We start from the raw sequence: 17071 nt of genomic DNA on the forward strand, positions 1-17071 counted from the left end.
GTCAATTAAGACCATATTTATCTGCAAGTTTTGGCCGGCCCTAGTTTTCATGCTAGAAAAAATAAGCTGGACAGAAACAACAAACCGAAACGTTTGGTTAACATAAAATCAACATATTTGGGTTGTTTGAGCAACATATAAATGACGTATTTGGGCCCAAAATCAAGCATATTTTGTCAGAGCCTAATCATGACGAATATGGTTATAGGCCAGGTCACCACGCAGGCCAGCAACTTTAAAGTTTAGGCTCAAAATATAGAAAGGAGTTCCAAGGCCTAATTACAATCACTTTGCTTTAGTCAATAGAAAATAAGAGTATGGGTCCACAGGTTGGGGTCTCAGGGTTGAACACAGGATGCTGATGTTCATCAGGGGGGTGAGTTAATAGAGTTGAAATTCCCACTGACTTTTAACAACATTTTTATAAACTTTTAATGAATGCTCTCTTGAGGTGTCAGTTTTTGGCTTTTATTCCATTTTGTATGCCTTTCTAAGCAAATAGCATTGTGGTATTGAGCCAATTTGATAGTGCGTTTGCTCTTCACACCAAACATGTTCATCTTGTTGGGTTTTGAAACACAGCTCACTCAAAATTACTTGAACTTTGAAAATTCAATGGGCAGATAGTGCTCGTTGACAGTGATGTTTGTCTTAGTTCTCCGTTCCCAAAATGCCCAAAATCAGGGTGCCCGACCACATTGTTCCATGAATTTCCTTCTCTTGACATGCTCTATGTATGGGCATTTTCAAGGGAAATGCACAATTGACATTCTTTTACACAGATTCACAAGTAGGCTGAGAGATGCCTACTCACAAATACTTGCTGACCAACCAATCAGATGTCAATAATCTCAACTTGTGCATGCTGGTCACCTCTTTTAAAATTAGTGTAAATGAATGCATATCAAGCTCCCTAGATTGCTTGCATTCATATGCAGTGCTGCGAGATGGCATATTTGCATGCCAAAAAGTGTACAACTGGCATATTTAGAACCCCTCTGGATGAAAAAATTGAAAGTGGCATATTTTTTGGATCTGGCATGTTTTCTGGCATATTGTAAGAGCTTAGTGGCAAGATTTTCAAACTTAACAAATTTGTTGCAAAATGGACAATCGGACATTCCTATCATTTGGCTTGATTGATAAATATGCATTACTTTCCTTTTGACGCCCATCATTAAAAACTACCTCTTTATCATAATCATAACTGTCATTCTCTAATCTCTACTAAATCATCAGACTAAGTTGTTCTCCAACTACACCTTGGATATTGTAAATAAATATTTTTGGTTCCAACTAGGTCATGACTAAACCATCTCTAGGTGGTATTTTTCCTTGCTAGAAATTGAGATTCTGATATAATTTAGATCCCTCTTGCATTGAGACACATTATGGCTTTTCTACCAGTAACTGGTACATATCCTCAAATATTATAAATTTCTTTTTACTGAAGGTAGGAGATGTGGTGTAGCAGTAAGCACCCTTTCCTAGAGTGAGCAAGAGGTTGCTGGTTTAAATATCTGATTTCAAATGGCCTAATTGATCAACTATCTTGTAACAATCCTGACCACAGAGAGCCAAGTGACTAGAATGCCTACAAACAGGAGTTGTACTGAATGAGCATGTTTTCAGGTCAACTGGTGCTGGTTGGCAAGGGGGAGTGACATTTCGTGAAATCTTGTTTAAGACAAGTTGAATTACTCCCATGAAACATTTGTTATTCTTGTTTTACTTTAATTTCTTTTGAATCTTACAAATATACACATAGAAAGAGCGGTAGAATAATAAAAAGCATGCTTTTTTTGGACATAACAAATGTAACATGTCAAAAAAAGATTCCGATATTAGCAGTGCAAGTCACATGTTCTATTGATTGTCCTTGTTAAGCAACACATCTCAAAAGTGCAACAAAATGTATCCAAAATTGCAACGCAATGATGACGCATTTGGAATTTCGTTTCAATCTCCCAACAAAAAAACTGCAGCTTGAGCCCCAAATTTCGTTCTTAAAAATATGGTTGAACAGCTTGCTCAAACCCCAGACCATATAATGACTAGACCTTGCTTAGCGCGAGTATGTAAGGACGGGTCAGTCATCTTTTGAACGAGAATCAGGCCAAATTTTTAAAACAAAAGAAGGTGAGGCACCATAGGGCATGCTAAGCAAACCAATGGGGACGTTTAGGCAAGCTCTGGCAGGTTCGTTTGTTTGCTGGTACCAGTGTCAGTGATGCAAGTATGGGGCATTAAACACGTTTTTGAGAAGCTGACTCTTGTTTCACATTGCCATATGAGAAAAGGTCAGCTTCGTTAAAACCAGTTTTAAACGCCAATTTTGCATCACTGGCATTGGCAGGCAAGTTTGTTTGCTGGTACCAGCGCTTGCCTAGATGTCCGAATAGGGCATGTGAGGCAAAGAAAATTGAAGAAAATCTAGTACGGCAACACTGATTTTCAGCATTTTGATGAGCAAGAAATAAGACAAACATTAGAGCCACCCTGCACTCGCTGTAGCTCTCAAATCTAATTGAATTTTAAACTATCGAGTGAGTTGTGCTACGAAAGCTTTCCTCTTCGGTATTGACGTACTCCATGGTTGTACCAAGGCGTTGGGAAGAATACCGGTTGGGGCAACAATCTCAAAACTCCGCTCGACGTACGAAAAACATTTTTTTATGAGAGTGTAATCATCAGTATGACCGGGTCTCATGGTACATTTAGCTTTGTGAATTGGAAAAAGTGCTCATTATGATGGCACAATTCAGGGAATATTTGGCCGTCAGAGGTCGCAAACGTGGAGAGTAACCAGACATCAAGGATGACCAATTGATCAGCTCCCAAAAATCACACACTTTTGAATTGTTTGGGTAACACTTCTAGTTTGAGGAACAAGAAGCCAGAGACCAGTTTTTGAAGCGCAGGAATGAATCCTAGATCGAGAAATGGTCGTAATGGACGTTTTCTCAATCTAAGATTCACTCCTTGGCTTTAAAAACCTGGGATCAGATTGCCGAAATTAGCTGCAGAATATTTGAATTGTAGTGGCTCGCTACGCATCCGGACGTGGGTATCACTCCGCTACTTCAGAGATTCCCAGACAGATCGTAAATACTTTCCTTTTCACCTCGCTCTCATTCGTCAAAAAAGCGTTAAATAAAAAGCAGTCGTTTATGAACGTTCGGAAGCGTTGTCCTTTATTCCGTTGCATCAAAATAATGGTTTCCTCCGGAAGAAAGGCAAAATATGCAATATTAATACTCCGCGATAATACAACACAGATGACTAGCATTAGTTCAGTGCACATGGAAAAAGTGGAGGGGGAATCACAGACAGTACATAAATAAGTGAGTAAAGGCAAATGTTGAAAGTCTAGGATATTGCAGTAGATGGGGTGGGCCAGGTTGATCGTATCCTTTTTCAGCTCCCGTAATTTGATGCAATTTGAATGAACGGATTGATGGAATTGTTGGACCCTTTTAAAAATCCCGGAAATAGATGATTCGCAAGAGACTAATCTGTTGTGACACAACATTTCTAAGTACACTAACTTTTTTTGAGAGGAAAAACTCGCCCTCGCAATCTTGCTTACATAGTCAGTATTGGCCTTTATTTTGGGAAGATTGTCTAAAACGTTTTATGCAATTTTGTGGTTTGTGTCAATTATGTTTTCAATTGATATAGATCTAATTTGATTTAAAAAAAACACCTACATCAGCTTGACGGTCAATATGTGAGATTGTTGATAAGGTCCAAGATTAGTGATAATTGACCTTATAGGGGCAGGGCAGCTTCGAAAATTTATCATTTTCCAAGGGCGACTAATTTTGCTTTTCTCTAATTACTTGGCCGAGTTACGTTATGTGCAATCTTTGTTTCTTTTTTTCTTAACTACAGGGCCTTAGTCTTAACATCTCATTTTCGTTTGATAACTGATCATTAAATGATCATTAAATGAAAGAAGCAATGACCTTCTTCGAAATTCATCGTAGGGGCAATTTGGAGTTTTGAATATACTGACAGTCAGTCATAAAGTTTCCAGTGCATAAGGCTTCTGAGGACATGGGCTGGAAATTTATGTACTGGTCCAAACAATTGTTCCCTTTTGCTCAAAGAACGATGCAAATAGGATTCTAATTGTGATTGGTTCTGAATCTGCCACGAAAATGTCATATTGTAGTAACATTTTTGGACAATATTGACTTCTGCACCCACAGCTTTGCATTTAAAATGACGATTTCAGTTCAGTTTGAATTTGCAGTCGTTGGGTTTTTTGGCCAAAGTTGTGCTGTAAGAGACTTGTTCCTTTGCAAAAGAAAGCAGTAAGATGGATAACTAATGCACGAAGATCAGCCCACACCAGCAATAATTTTAAAGATCTGTGTATATTGAAAATCTATATTGCCACTAAGGTTGGGATTGTACAGTATTGAGAGAAGGTAAGAAGGATTTAGGGTCATTTCTAGTGACCGTAGAGGTTCAACGTTCGGTTTGAAAGCACCTTCAAGCCTTCGAGAATCTAGGCTAGCTAGAACAATGAAGCCAACTCTCTTCTTTTTCGGGCTCCTTCATTGTTCAATTTGCTGCCCTCAAATATTCGTAGGGAGTACGAAGGCCTTGTTGATCCGGTTGCATCTTTCAAATCAACCCTATATTCAAGGGCCAGCCACATCCGCTAACTCTAATTCATTGGTCGATCAAATAATATATGATAAGAAAAGTTAATAAAAATGAGTAAATATTTCGCAAGCAAATTGAATGTTAACTCTTCAAGTTTCAGTTTTGTTCCATAATCGAGATTTTTTTAGCCTATGTGTTGTGTTTGGTTATTCTTCTGGGTCAAGTTATCCATTGGGTTCAATTGTCTATTGGGTTGAGTTGTGCATTGGGTTGAGTTATCCATTTGGTCGAGTTGTCCTGGGTTGGGTTGTCTTTTGGTTCAAGTAACCCTTGGTTGAGTTGGCCGTTAGGTCAAGTTGGCCAGTCACCCAAGCAGAGCCGTCACAGGGTTGTCTGTTTACCCCGTTCCTTACTGATGTCTCTTTTTAGACGTGGTTAGTTACATAGAAAAGGGTTGAGAGTAAAAATATTGAACTCTATCAGACCAGTATTTGGATTTTGGAGACAAACTGCGTAAGCTTGAATATCTATCTGTGAAACGTAACAAGCACCGCCGACTATCTTTTTGGGCTTAATTTAAATAAACTTTCTTCACTTTAGAATTTTAGAATTATGTTACAGCTCATCAAAAACCACTAAGCATCCTTCCATAAACTAGCATGTCTAAAAGAATGCCCCCGCTATTGAATGAATAGTTATTTCGATGCCCCCGCTATTGAACACGGTGTTCAAAACGCCCTATCAAGTTTCCAGAGAAATTCTCAAACACAAATTGGCATTTTTCTACCTCAAGAAGTCATAAGGAACAACTTTAATTTTATTGTTTTATGGAATTTTAGTCCATATAAAAAACTTACATACCTAAAAACATTATAAAAACTAAGATTTTCAAAAACCTACTCAATGTAAATTAGAAGCACACTTAGTTAGCTCTTGAATGTAATTTACGATATCATTTATTTCACCGCTACTTAGTTACATCGGATTTAGTGGTCCAAATTTCATCGTTTTTAGCCCCAAAATGCCCCGGTTATATGTTAATTCAATTTCCCAAAGACATAATATCGATTTTCACTATTGCAAAAATTAAAGATTATTTTTTCATTTCTTGCGTAATTTCAAATTAAGTTAAAACCTTGTACAACCATATCTAAAACCCTCAAAAAAGCAGATTTTTGAAAATTCATTTTTAAAAGCGTCCAAGGTACATTTAGTTGAGTGGTCACTGAAAATTTCACAAATATCAATGAAGCCTTAAAGAAGCTATTTTCAATCAGTTTCAACAAAGTCTTCAAGAAACGACAAAATCTATAACATTGTTTGTTGTATGTACCGTCTTCAGAATTCAAGTGAATGCATAACTAATTGTACACATGAAGATTGTAAAACACATTTTCAAAGATTACACTTTTAGTGTGTTTTAAGTGACATTATATAGCATTTTTAGCTATTGTGAAACTATGTAAGAAGAAGAAATATATTCTTTTGTATTTGTGATATTGAAAGTCGATATTAATTCTTTCGGAAATTGAATTAACATATAACCGGGGCATTTTGGGCCAAAAACGATGAAATTTGGGCCACTAAATTCCAAGTAACTAAGAAGCGGTGAAACAGATGATATCATAATTTATATTAAAGAGCTAACTAAATGCGCTCCCAACTTACATTGAGTAGGTTTTTGAAAATTTTAGTTTTTATAACGTTTTTAGGTATGTAAGCTTTTATGTGGGCTAGAATTTCATAAACCAATGAAATTAAAATTGTTCCCCATAATTTTCTGAGGGAGAAGAATGCCAAGATGTGCTTGGGAATTTCCATCAAAACTTTAAAGGGTATTTTTACCACTGTGTGAATGAATAGCTATTTCGATGCACTAGCTCAAAGACTTGCCAGTTGTGCTATGCACTATTATCTATCCATAATAAAACCTGAGAATAAAATACAACTCGGATGCCTTGTGGTACGCCGAAAGTATATATTTGGGGAACCTTACGAAACAATATACCTACGGAACTTGTTGGGTCATTGAACTAAAACTCGCCATATGAACGAGTAAGAGTTGCATATGAACCGATCTTCACCATAAGGTACATATTAGCTTGTGTTTCAAGTACAAAATAACTCATAAGGGCGTGCGTCCTGTCTAGACGTCTAGGTAAGGGAGAATTGTAAACGCTCCTACTTGTGATTTAAGGCTTGGACGTTAACCCAGAACGAGCATCCGCTCCAAACTTTCGTCGCCGTGGTTTCATAACGGTTAACGTCCAAGCCTCCCAACTCCAAGGTAACAGCAATAAAAACAGGCCCTTGGCCCATCACCCATGAGCGTTTCTAATGGTGCGTTTACACGACACCGAATTTCACTCGATAAAGTGCGCTTCACAATGACATTCTGGGGTCTGAAAGTCGCTCAGTTTGGACTTGGAACTTGCTTTAGATAAAGTTCTATGTCACAATATGCATTTACCTTCTACCTTACAGTGCATAAATGAAAGATGCAACCGTTGGTGGAACTTTAAGTCAAAGAATTTGCTCTTAATTTCTGAAGGAGGAAGTGTTGTCACCTTAACCTCATAAGCGGAAATCTTAAGATAGGTTTAAACAAATTTAACCCTTAGTAAGATAGGTGTTCTCATTTGAGGTAGTCGTATTGGCAATAACGCTATTGCTGGGGACAAAGACCGGATAGCCTCTCATGTTCCGTTAGTGTTTTCGGGAATCGAGTAATTACCTATGATAAGAGAGACCTTCAATCTCATCCTTACACGGAATACTAGCTTCGTCTACACTCGAGCATCTCTAGAGGAAGCTCGAAAAGACTCTGCAAATCTGAAGGCAGGAAATCTTTAAAACTTGTTCGGGAACATATCGAGAAGAATAAAGAAGCACATTGAGAAGCCAGGTAATAGAAGGTATTCTACGTATGTAACCCCTCATTCTAGGCTCCTCAGAATAATGTAGTCCAACTCTCTTCTTTCTCAGGCTCCTTCTTTGTTCAGTTTGCTGCCCTCAAATTTTAATGTGGAGTACGTAGGTGTTGATCCAGTAGCAGGCTTTACGCCAGACTTGGACAAGTTTTTGACTAAAGTTCCTGATTAACCCCATATCCAAGGCCAGCCAGATCCGCCAACTCAAATCGAAAGTGACCATAGCATACCAAACTTGCGGGTGGATATATCGAACTTTCAAATCCAGAGATGCATATGCAATGAAACCTCTATTCAAGTCTATTGTCTCCGCACACTTTGTCCTAACCCGAGAATAAAATATAAAGCAAGTGACAGAAGAGGCATCACGTGTGAAATCAGATTTAATTTTAACGCATCAGATAACAAGTTGATGAATACTTAAAATCCTCTTTTGTACTAAACAGGGAGCACCAACCCTCCATGGGCCGCTACCATGCTCACTACGACCATTCTATTTACTACACATAAAAGGAATGAGAGGGCTTTCTCATTGGGAGAGATTAAAAAAGTTAGGACTGTAAAATAACAAAAAAGGTACGAACGATATCTGATATTGTATGCTTTTCAAAGCCATCTAGCGGTTAGAAACCCAAACCCAAAAACCGTGGTGGATACATGGACATTCCATTAGGTTATAAAAGGTCACTATGTTGTTTAAATTTGTTGAGAGGGCCCGCTATAGGGTCAAACAAGAAGGTGAGAAATTCGGCAACAAAAATTGCATCTTCATAGAACCCGAGACAGACAGGTATTAGATACCGTTTGAAAGTGCTGCCGGACTTTACTCGTAACCTAATGGCAAACCTTCATCCATCTCAAAAATCCGACACAAGTGAGATAACATTCATTTCCTGATTATTCATTCTTTCAAGAAGGAGATGGTGTCAAATGTTGTTATTTAGGTTAATAATGAACCTTCAAGTGATAGTTGTGCTCATCTTTCTTTTGAACGTGATCCCGCCCTTCCAATCAGTTCAGTCCCCCAGCCACCTGAGGCCATCGTCAAGTTCCAATGGGGACAGAGCGTGTTCCCTTTTGATAGCCGTTGATGAGCTTCTGTTCAATCACTTTCAGAGGAATTTCACTCGTATCACAGAGACAGTGAAAGATCTCGTGACAGGAGCCAACGACATCTACTCAAGGGATATCTTTCTGGGACAATTCAAAGGGATCTACTTTCGAGTGGAAGAGATTCGGATACTTTTCGAGTTTTGCCCCACTTGTAATCGAACGGCTCGACAATTCTTGGACACCTTTGCCTTGATAGACTTTTCACAGTTCTGCTTGGCCCACTTGTTGACTTATCGGGACTTTCCAGATGGACTTCAGGGAATGGCTCATCGGGGAGCATTTTGTTCCCGTAACCAAAATACGGGATTCACAAGTCTTCTGAACCATGGGGTATGTTTGATATCAATACAACAAACACGTATCCTCCAAGCCACTGCGTGTGTAAAACGTAGTAGCGGCACTTTAATGGGCACTTTTCGACATCAGAATACCAACGAAATCAAATACATTTAAACGGCGAGTTTGTCACCTGACGAAAAAATAATTGCAATTAAACACGACCAAAATATGCAAAAAAACCTTATTTTAGCATTAAAGTATGCACTAAAACCTAAAAACAAATAAAGCCTCTAAAAGTTTTCATGAGAAAGGTCGGAGAGGATAAAGAACCTGGGACCTCTCTCTTTTAAGGACATTGTGCCAGCCAATAAAACCACTTCTCCTCCGTCTCCCTGAAAACGATATCCTTCGAAGGCGGGATCTTAACCCACGCCATCTGGTGAGAAGATTCTTGCCTGGTTTGTGCTGCCTTTTTGATCACTTGCCTACACTTTCTCTATTTGTCGCAACAATGAGTTAAAATTCTTAAAAGAAAATTGCTTAAAAATTGAAAAAAAAAAAAATCCAAATAAATGCATTCTAAACCTTAAAACGGATAGGACATACATAGGTTTTGGTCGCCTTTGCTCTTAACATACTTTTAGACACAATTAAAGCATGTTATAATTAATTTCCCCTTGTTGCTGTCATTGTGTTATCCTTTTTGGCTTCGGCAGATTGCTTTCCAATTTGATTTGTTTGTTATGAAGTCAGATGGTAGCTCTCTCGCTCGGCCTGCCATCTGAATGGTGGGTGTCCCAATTGAGGTATATTCCCGCTTCGTCATCACAACCAACATTAATTATTACCTCACCCTCGGGAATGACCGCAGGTTCGCCCATTTAAGCTGTTAAAGTAGCAACTCATGCTGTAATCAAATACCACAGAGAAGCTTGGACTTGGCAAGTCTGGGATCGAACCAGGGTTCGCAAATTGGAAAGCGGATGCTCTACCAATACGGTACCCCAGCAAGGCTTCCGATTTGATTTTTTGGAAAATTAGTTTTGAGCAAAAAAATCCACATTATGACCTGATATTAGGTGGTTACAAAGTAATGCAAGGTAATCTTCTAATCGATCAATAGTTTCACTTTTCAAAGCATACCCAATCCGTCAAAGAATGTATGCAGAATCTCAAAAAATGTGCTTCAGACATTTTTCAAGTGTGCTTTCAAGTATACTTAAAGTTACTTGCATATGGAGTAACTAATTTTTTGTATGTACTCCATTTCCTTGGTATCCTGATTTCAAAAAGTAGCAATACATGTGCCAACATCTCTTCTCACGTTAAAGAATGCGTGTAAAGTCAATAAAGTCATGTCATAGTTTAGGGTGACTGTGCCCCTTCGAATGATTCGATTCAGTTACATGCAGCTAATAGTAAAGGATTTTGCAAATGAGTCATAAGTTTGGATTGAGAGTACATTCAGATACTTTTGGGGCTTTTTTGTTCAAGGAGGGATGTCCCAATCACAGAATCCAAAATTCCCCGTGAAATCTGTGATGGAAAATTGTTCGAAACTTATGGCTTCAAGGTGAGAAGAAATCGCAATATTCTGGCTGCAATGGCGCGTTTCTGGTGGAGCTATTGCCCCGCCATCTAAAAATCAAGCTCTGAGTTACAGAAAGTGAAAGCCCTCTAGGTAAATCCAAAGAGGCGAGAAGGGCAGGGTGCTCAAATAGGAAGGAAGTCAAAGAAAAATCCAAGGCGTCTGCTCTCCCTTTTTCTCTCCAGGCTCACTCCCCTTGAGGACCCTCATGTCTGAATCAGTACATAAATCCAAGGAATGACCCATTAGTTTGTTGAATGAATCAATGAAAAAGGTCTAATGCTGAAAAAAAAGTGAAATAATGTGTTAGCTTAACCACTGTTTGGTCACACTGAGTGGAATTGAGTGCCAAATTCGACCAAAATGATGTCAAATTTGTAGTCTTAAACGAGCCACTTTTCAAGAAACAAGCTTAGATGACGATAGCTTCAGAAATTGAAGACGCCAGTTTGAAAACCTCTATTACAGATAACCCTTATAGCTGCCAGATGACATCTTTGGGTGGCATTTTTGTGCTAGATTTTAGTTCGAGGGCATCTTTGATTTTGAGCGGCATCTTCAAACTCAATTAGCCCCTTGGTGGGAAACATTTCTCCGTGGCAACTGCGGACCAGCCTGGAATTTTTTATGGCTTTGAAGCGTACTTCTCGTTCTCAGTGGCCCATTACCAGATCATGAGGAGGAATTCCCAGTGTTGGTACTACTCCATCCAAGGATGACATCTCGAATGCTTCTGTGGCTGAGGCTCACATTGCCGTTTGGAAGAACCGTAAATTATTCTCGCAAGACAAAACCCCTTCCTACGCAACCTCTCAAGCAACTAAATTGCTCGCCTCGGCTTTTCCATAACGGGGACTTATCTCACATTACTTATTTCCCCAGTGGATGAAACCTTCCGTTCATGATGCTTTATTAGTGAAGGGTATCGGCGTTGATACTTTGGTTACAAATCCATCTCAAATGAATGCCGAGGTTAATACCGCTTAGGATGTCAAACAATGTCAAAAGGGTATTGGTTAGATCATGCATTGAGTAAAAACTACTTATAGATCTGGAGTGGAAAGCTCAAGCATTTCCGTACAATGAGAGGCTGGGCAGGTGTGATGAAAATGTCAAATCAATTCCTATAATGTAGCTAAATTCAATGAAAAATGATCTTTGTCAAGCAAGATTATATTTTAAAATTAAGATGAAATTAAGCACTTGGCTAAAATATCATCACAACTTCCAAGCCTCTCGTGGTATGATATGCTTGAGTTTTCCACCCCAGATCATTAAGTACCAATTACTCTATGGATCACGAAACATTTACAAAAATGGTCCCCAGGGGGCGTGGGTTCGAATCCCGCCTTCGGAGACAACCTTTAAATCAACACTTAAACGTGCCTGTCTTTACCCAAAGATACAATCTCTCTGTTGCAATGAAAAGGGAGGGGAGACATTCAGTGACTGGTTTTTGCGATTTCAACTCCCATGTTAGAAGTAACCTTGAGAACTTGACCTCATGGCCACCAAGGATCTCAAAGGCCTCCGCTCGTTAACCAATTGGGACCAACTAGTTCAAGCTTTGAGAGGACATTGCGCTACTAACTGTTCCCTGGATAAATTCGTGTTTGGGATTGGGATATCTTGAGAGGCAACACCATTGTTTGGCAAAACCAGGTATTTTACTAAGAATGCTATAAACCACGAACTTCTAGAAATATGGACTGTGAAAGTGCTTCCCGACAAATCGGCCTTCTCTTGGTTAAAGCAACTCTGAGCCACTTTTCGAACTAAAGTAATAAAATAAGCAATGTCGATCTTCTCAGTTAAAGGCGGGCCGTTTTCATATCATTTACGTATTTGTAAAGTGTCTCATTTCAAAGTTATATTGTCAAAAGCTCATGTAGTTGAACAAGAGCAGGCCGAAAATTTAAATTTTGTTTAGTTGTAGGCACAACAAGTTAAGAAGGAAGCAGAGAAGGTCCCAAATAAAAATAAAAGGGCAAAAAATGTCCTGAAATGTTAAAGATAGTAAACATAGAGTAGAAAAAGTGCCAAGAAAATGGAAAATGGCTAAAAAGAAAAAAAAATGGAAATTGCTTGACCTTAGCTTTTTATGCTCCTTCTCAAAAAAAATTTCCAGACAATGGCTCAAAGAGCAGGCACCAAAATTCATTGTTACAAATCCATAAGGCCGAAACCTCGCCCATTTCGATCATAGCCTACCAACGATATTACTTACTGACCGATCTAGACTTGTACGTAGAATATGCTTCTACATCTAAGGAAGCATCTCGGTTTGTACAATGCTAATCCATAAATATCTAAATATTTTTGACCGACACCAAGACTGACTTCGCGACCATAGAGTTCGGAATCCTTGTCATTATTCGTTGGGTAATCAATCGCTGTCGTCTTTCGTTCTATACTTGTGGGTTCACATCACCCACAAGGAGTTGGATGGACTTGATAATTCTATTTGAATTCTGAGCAAAACACGTCAAATAGCTAACGTGCTTTTTCGATCGCCAGGGTTTGATGCACTCAAATCAGTCTATTAGATAAGCTACCCGATCCATTAATTTACCTCGCTCTTTCCGCAATCCGTTCATCGCACCCGGCCTTCTTTTATGGGATTTCCTTTTGGTTGAGGCGTCCTTGGGTTGGAGGGTTGATCCTCGTCAGACCAGTGTAGAAAGCCATCATATCATTTATCAAATTCTATGAGGCAGAGCCATGTCTATTGTCTGATAGCACTTTGGTTCTTCGTTTTGGTTGTGGTTAGTGATTGAAAGTTTCCTTCGGAGAAAGATCGGGGAGCAGATTCGAACCTGGGAGCTCTCTCACTCTAGGAAGCTACTCTAACTACTACCCTAAGCCTCTATCCCTAACAATTGCTAGCAAAGATAATCATAATCATTCTTGTTCTTTAAACTGAATATATTGCGATCTATTAGTGACAAAATCCCGTTTTTCACCGATCAAAGCTCTCAGCAAGTTCGTGTAGCTATCAATAGTGCCTTTGAAAGATTTTCTCAATTTCTGTATCAGTATTCTCACGTTAAAACGTGTGACTTCAAAAATATTAAGGACTATCTGAAACGTATCACATGAACATTCGAATAAATAAGAACTTCTTTCTCCCCATTTCAGGTTCAAACACACATCAAGGACTCGGTGATCACCTTTTCTCACGAGTTGGGGCACAATTTCGGGGCAGATCACGACGAGAATCGAGGCTGTTCTTCCAAATACATCATGGCCTCCACAGCGGTTGAAGGCAATATCAACAGGTTTTCAACTTGTTCCCAAAAGTCCATTCGATCCCATCTGGCAAAACGTTTATCCTTGCGGAGGTACTCCAATTGCTTGCAACCCATGTCAAGGTCAAGGTCCAAACAAGTATCCTTGTGCGGCAACGGGATCGTCGAGGGGTCCGAAGAATGTGATTGTGGCCTTGATTACTCCCAATGCGCTGATCCTTGTTGCTATCCAGCTAATATTGATCCCGGGGATCGCTATCTCAACTCTTCAGCTACACCTTGTGGTTGGAATCAAAAACCATTGTGCTTAAGCCAATGGGATCCCATTTGGAAGTTCGGTTTGGTGGCGCCTTGGCTCTTTCTAAGCTGTGGAACGGTTGTTATAAGCTTGGGCCTTTATTACGATTGGCGCCATAATCGGATTTTTTTCCTAAAGCACGAGGTTATGATCTTAAATGGTTTCAAAGAACACGCACTAAGGGAGCACCATCAAATTCAAGATAACCATCCCAAACCCAACTCGAATTTTGTTCAATGGCACCCAAGACCTCCTTTGCCAATGCAACTGCGGCCTTCGTCACCTGCCAAGCCCCGATTTTCAACCAAACCTGTATTGCCACATCCTTGCCCGAACCTTCCTCCTAGTCATCGAAAAGCAAAGCCCATTCTCAGGCCTTCTGCTATTCCGACCGGAACGAGGCCACTTCCACGTCCAATTACACCTAGTCCCACCCCATTGGAACGACCAACATTCAACCTCCGGCTAATGTTACCGGTCAATCAAAGACCAACAAGACTTCCCTATCGAGGGGAAAGGCAATTTGATAAACAAAGCTAGTCACCGATTCAGATTATTATTAGGGTCCCTTGAAATCAAGCCAATTCGCTAATGCGATTTTTGGTCCATGCCATTGCCTCTTATTTAAAATACCACATGGTCGACAATTTTTTTAGACCCTCTCACCGGAGTTTTCCCGAAGTCTTTTGTAAATAAAAATGTGTTGGACTGAGGGCCAGATTGGCAGACGAATTTCAACTTTGTGTTTGGATAAGGTCTTGCATCTGACTACAGTGTATATGGTTATTAGGATCTGCTGATCTGGTTCGTACCTATGGGATAGAAGTGGATCAATCTCAAAAACGGTCATTTCGCGCTGCCAATGATACAAAAATGGAGTGCTACGGGGCACTTCAACTTGAGATTACTCACCTGAGGAAGTATTCCACAACGATCTGGGCATATGTTCTCCGCATATACATGGACAGATTCTTCTTTCGTGGCATTCAATGATTTATCTTGGGATGTTACCTCCAACATTCCCTTATCCTCCGTCCGTCACCAAGGTTGATATTCGTTCTGCTTCTTCAAACCCCTCAGAGGGGAAGGTCCAAGAGAAGATCCAAACTCTCCTCCGTTTTCGAGGCATGTGAGGTACTCAAACCTTAAAAAAGAGGTACACCTTTGACCATTCATCTCAGGTAAGATATTCCTATCAGGTCACATCGGGCATCATTGAACTTGTTTCCAATCCTTCTGACTTGGTCAGCCCAAGCCTTGTGGTCCCAAAACCGAATAGATCCGTCCGTCTCGTGATTGACTTCACCTCACTCAACAAGTATGTCAAACGTCCAGTCCATCCATTCTCTTCCGCCATGGACATTTCAACATCGATTCCTTTTCATCCAAATGGTCTGTCGTCTTGGACGGGGTTAAGGGTTGCTAGCAGGTGGAACTTAACAAATCATCCAGGCATCTGACGACATTTCTTACGCCCTTCGGGCGCTTTCGGTATTGCCAAGCACCCATGGGATTCAACCCTTTGGGTGACGAATTTTGCACACGGGGAGATCAGGCCCTGTCCGGTCTTGTTGGAGTCCGCAATATTGTCGATAACACCCTTGTCTGCGGCGACTCCTGCGAGGATCTCCTGGCGAAAATAGAGACCGTGCTTTCACGATGTCACCAACACGGCATCGCCTTATCCAAGACGAAAGCACAAGTTGGCTCGTCCATGAATTTTGCCGAATTCATAATTGGCACGGATGGCGTTCGTCCGGATCCTGTAAAAATAGCTTCGATGTCTGAATTTCCGGTCTCAACCAACGTCACGGACCTCCGGTCATTCCTGGGATTGGCCAATCAACTCGGGCAGTTCGTTCCCGATTTGGCCCACGCGTCCCGACCACTCCGGGCTCTCATGAAAACGGACATCGTATTTCAATGGCTTCCAGATCACCAAGCTACATTCAATTCAATCAAGTATATCCTTACCAAAGGTACATATTAACAGCTCGAAATCGATGACTATAATTATTGCTGATAACTTGGTTCTACAATATTATCTGATGCCTTCGGAAAACTGCATTTTGAGCCATACGGATATAGTGTTGCTAATTGCTATTGCCAGTGTTCGATATTTTCATTAAAGCCAACAACCCTTTCTTCTCATTGAGAATCAACAAACTTTGGTCTGCTAGTTCTGGTACAATAATTTTTTTTTAAACTTGTCTCTTAGATCAAATTTGGGAGTGTTTGGTGAGAACAATCACACCTCGAATGGCGCTCTTTGAACCCAGAATGGGACAAGAGTTAATAGATGCTAACACAAATACTGTAAATAACGGATACAATGAGAAATTCTTGCAATAAAGACCTAAAAAAATTAAATACAAGATATTGAGACTCATGGTTGGACAGGGAAGCCAGCCGTGCAAATATTTGTCTAAATGGGATTTGATTTAAGAGTAGTTTACGTTTGATATCCCATTCGTTCTAAAAAGACCCTTGAGAATGACTGGAGAAGAAAATTAGACCGAAGGCCACTTGTTCCGTCCACCAGCCAAGGTTGAAAGATCCTGACTAATTGAATCTCCTTGGTGAACGGAAACATGGGACTCTTGACCCAAGCACTAGATAGAAATACCTTGCTAGCTCCCGAAGATGGAGAGCACCCAATCAATGGGCTTCAATTTGTTAGACTTATCTCAGGGCCTTCGGTTATAACCCTAATCGGGACATACAATACTCAATCAACTAGGGATACAAATCGCTAGCTACTAGTGCTGGGGCGAGCCCGGACTCGAGTCAAAGTGAACTCGGGTCTTTTAATCGATTTTGGAGAAATTGGCCGATTTTTCTTCACTGCACTGCCATGACATGGGAATCCACAACTGCCGAGTAGAGAGCAATCTCAAAATAATCTAGCATCAACCCTTATCGCAGCCACGTCCTCCTATAAAACGATCTAAATCTCGATTCAAGCCCAAACCTGCTAATAAGGGTGATCAATCCAACT

General features: G+C 40.1%; 1 protein-coding gene across 1 annotated transcript; it reads left to right on the forward strand.

Moving 5' to 3' along the window:
- The first annotated feature begins 8325 nt into the window (after positions 1 to 8325).
- LOC131891046 (disintegrin and metalloproteinase domain-containing protein 10-like) lies at positions 8326 to 14786 on the forward strand. Its single transcript, XM_059240537.1, has 2 exons — positions 8326 to 8990; positions 13666 to 14786. Exons 1-2 carry the CDS (start codon positions 8478 to 8480, stop codon positions 14611 to 14613), a joined length of 1461 nt encoding a protein of 486 aa, XP_059096520.1. The 5' UTR covers positions 8326 to 8477; the 3' UTR covers positions 14614 to 14786.
- Positions 14787 to 17071: the final 2285 nt, after the last annotated feature.

The sequence above is a fragment of the Tigriopus californicus genome, chromosome 11, assembly GCF_007210705.1.
Source record: "Tigriopus californicus strain San Diego chromosome 11, Tcal_SD_v2.1, whole genome shotgun sequence".
NCBI classification, from domain to species: Eukaryota; Metazoa; Arthropoda; class Copepoda; order Harpacticoida; family Harpacticidae; genus Tigriopus; species Tigriopus californicus.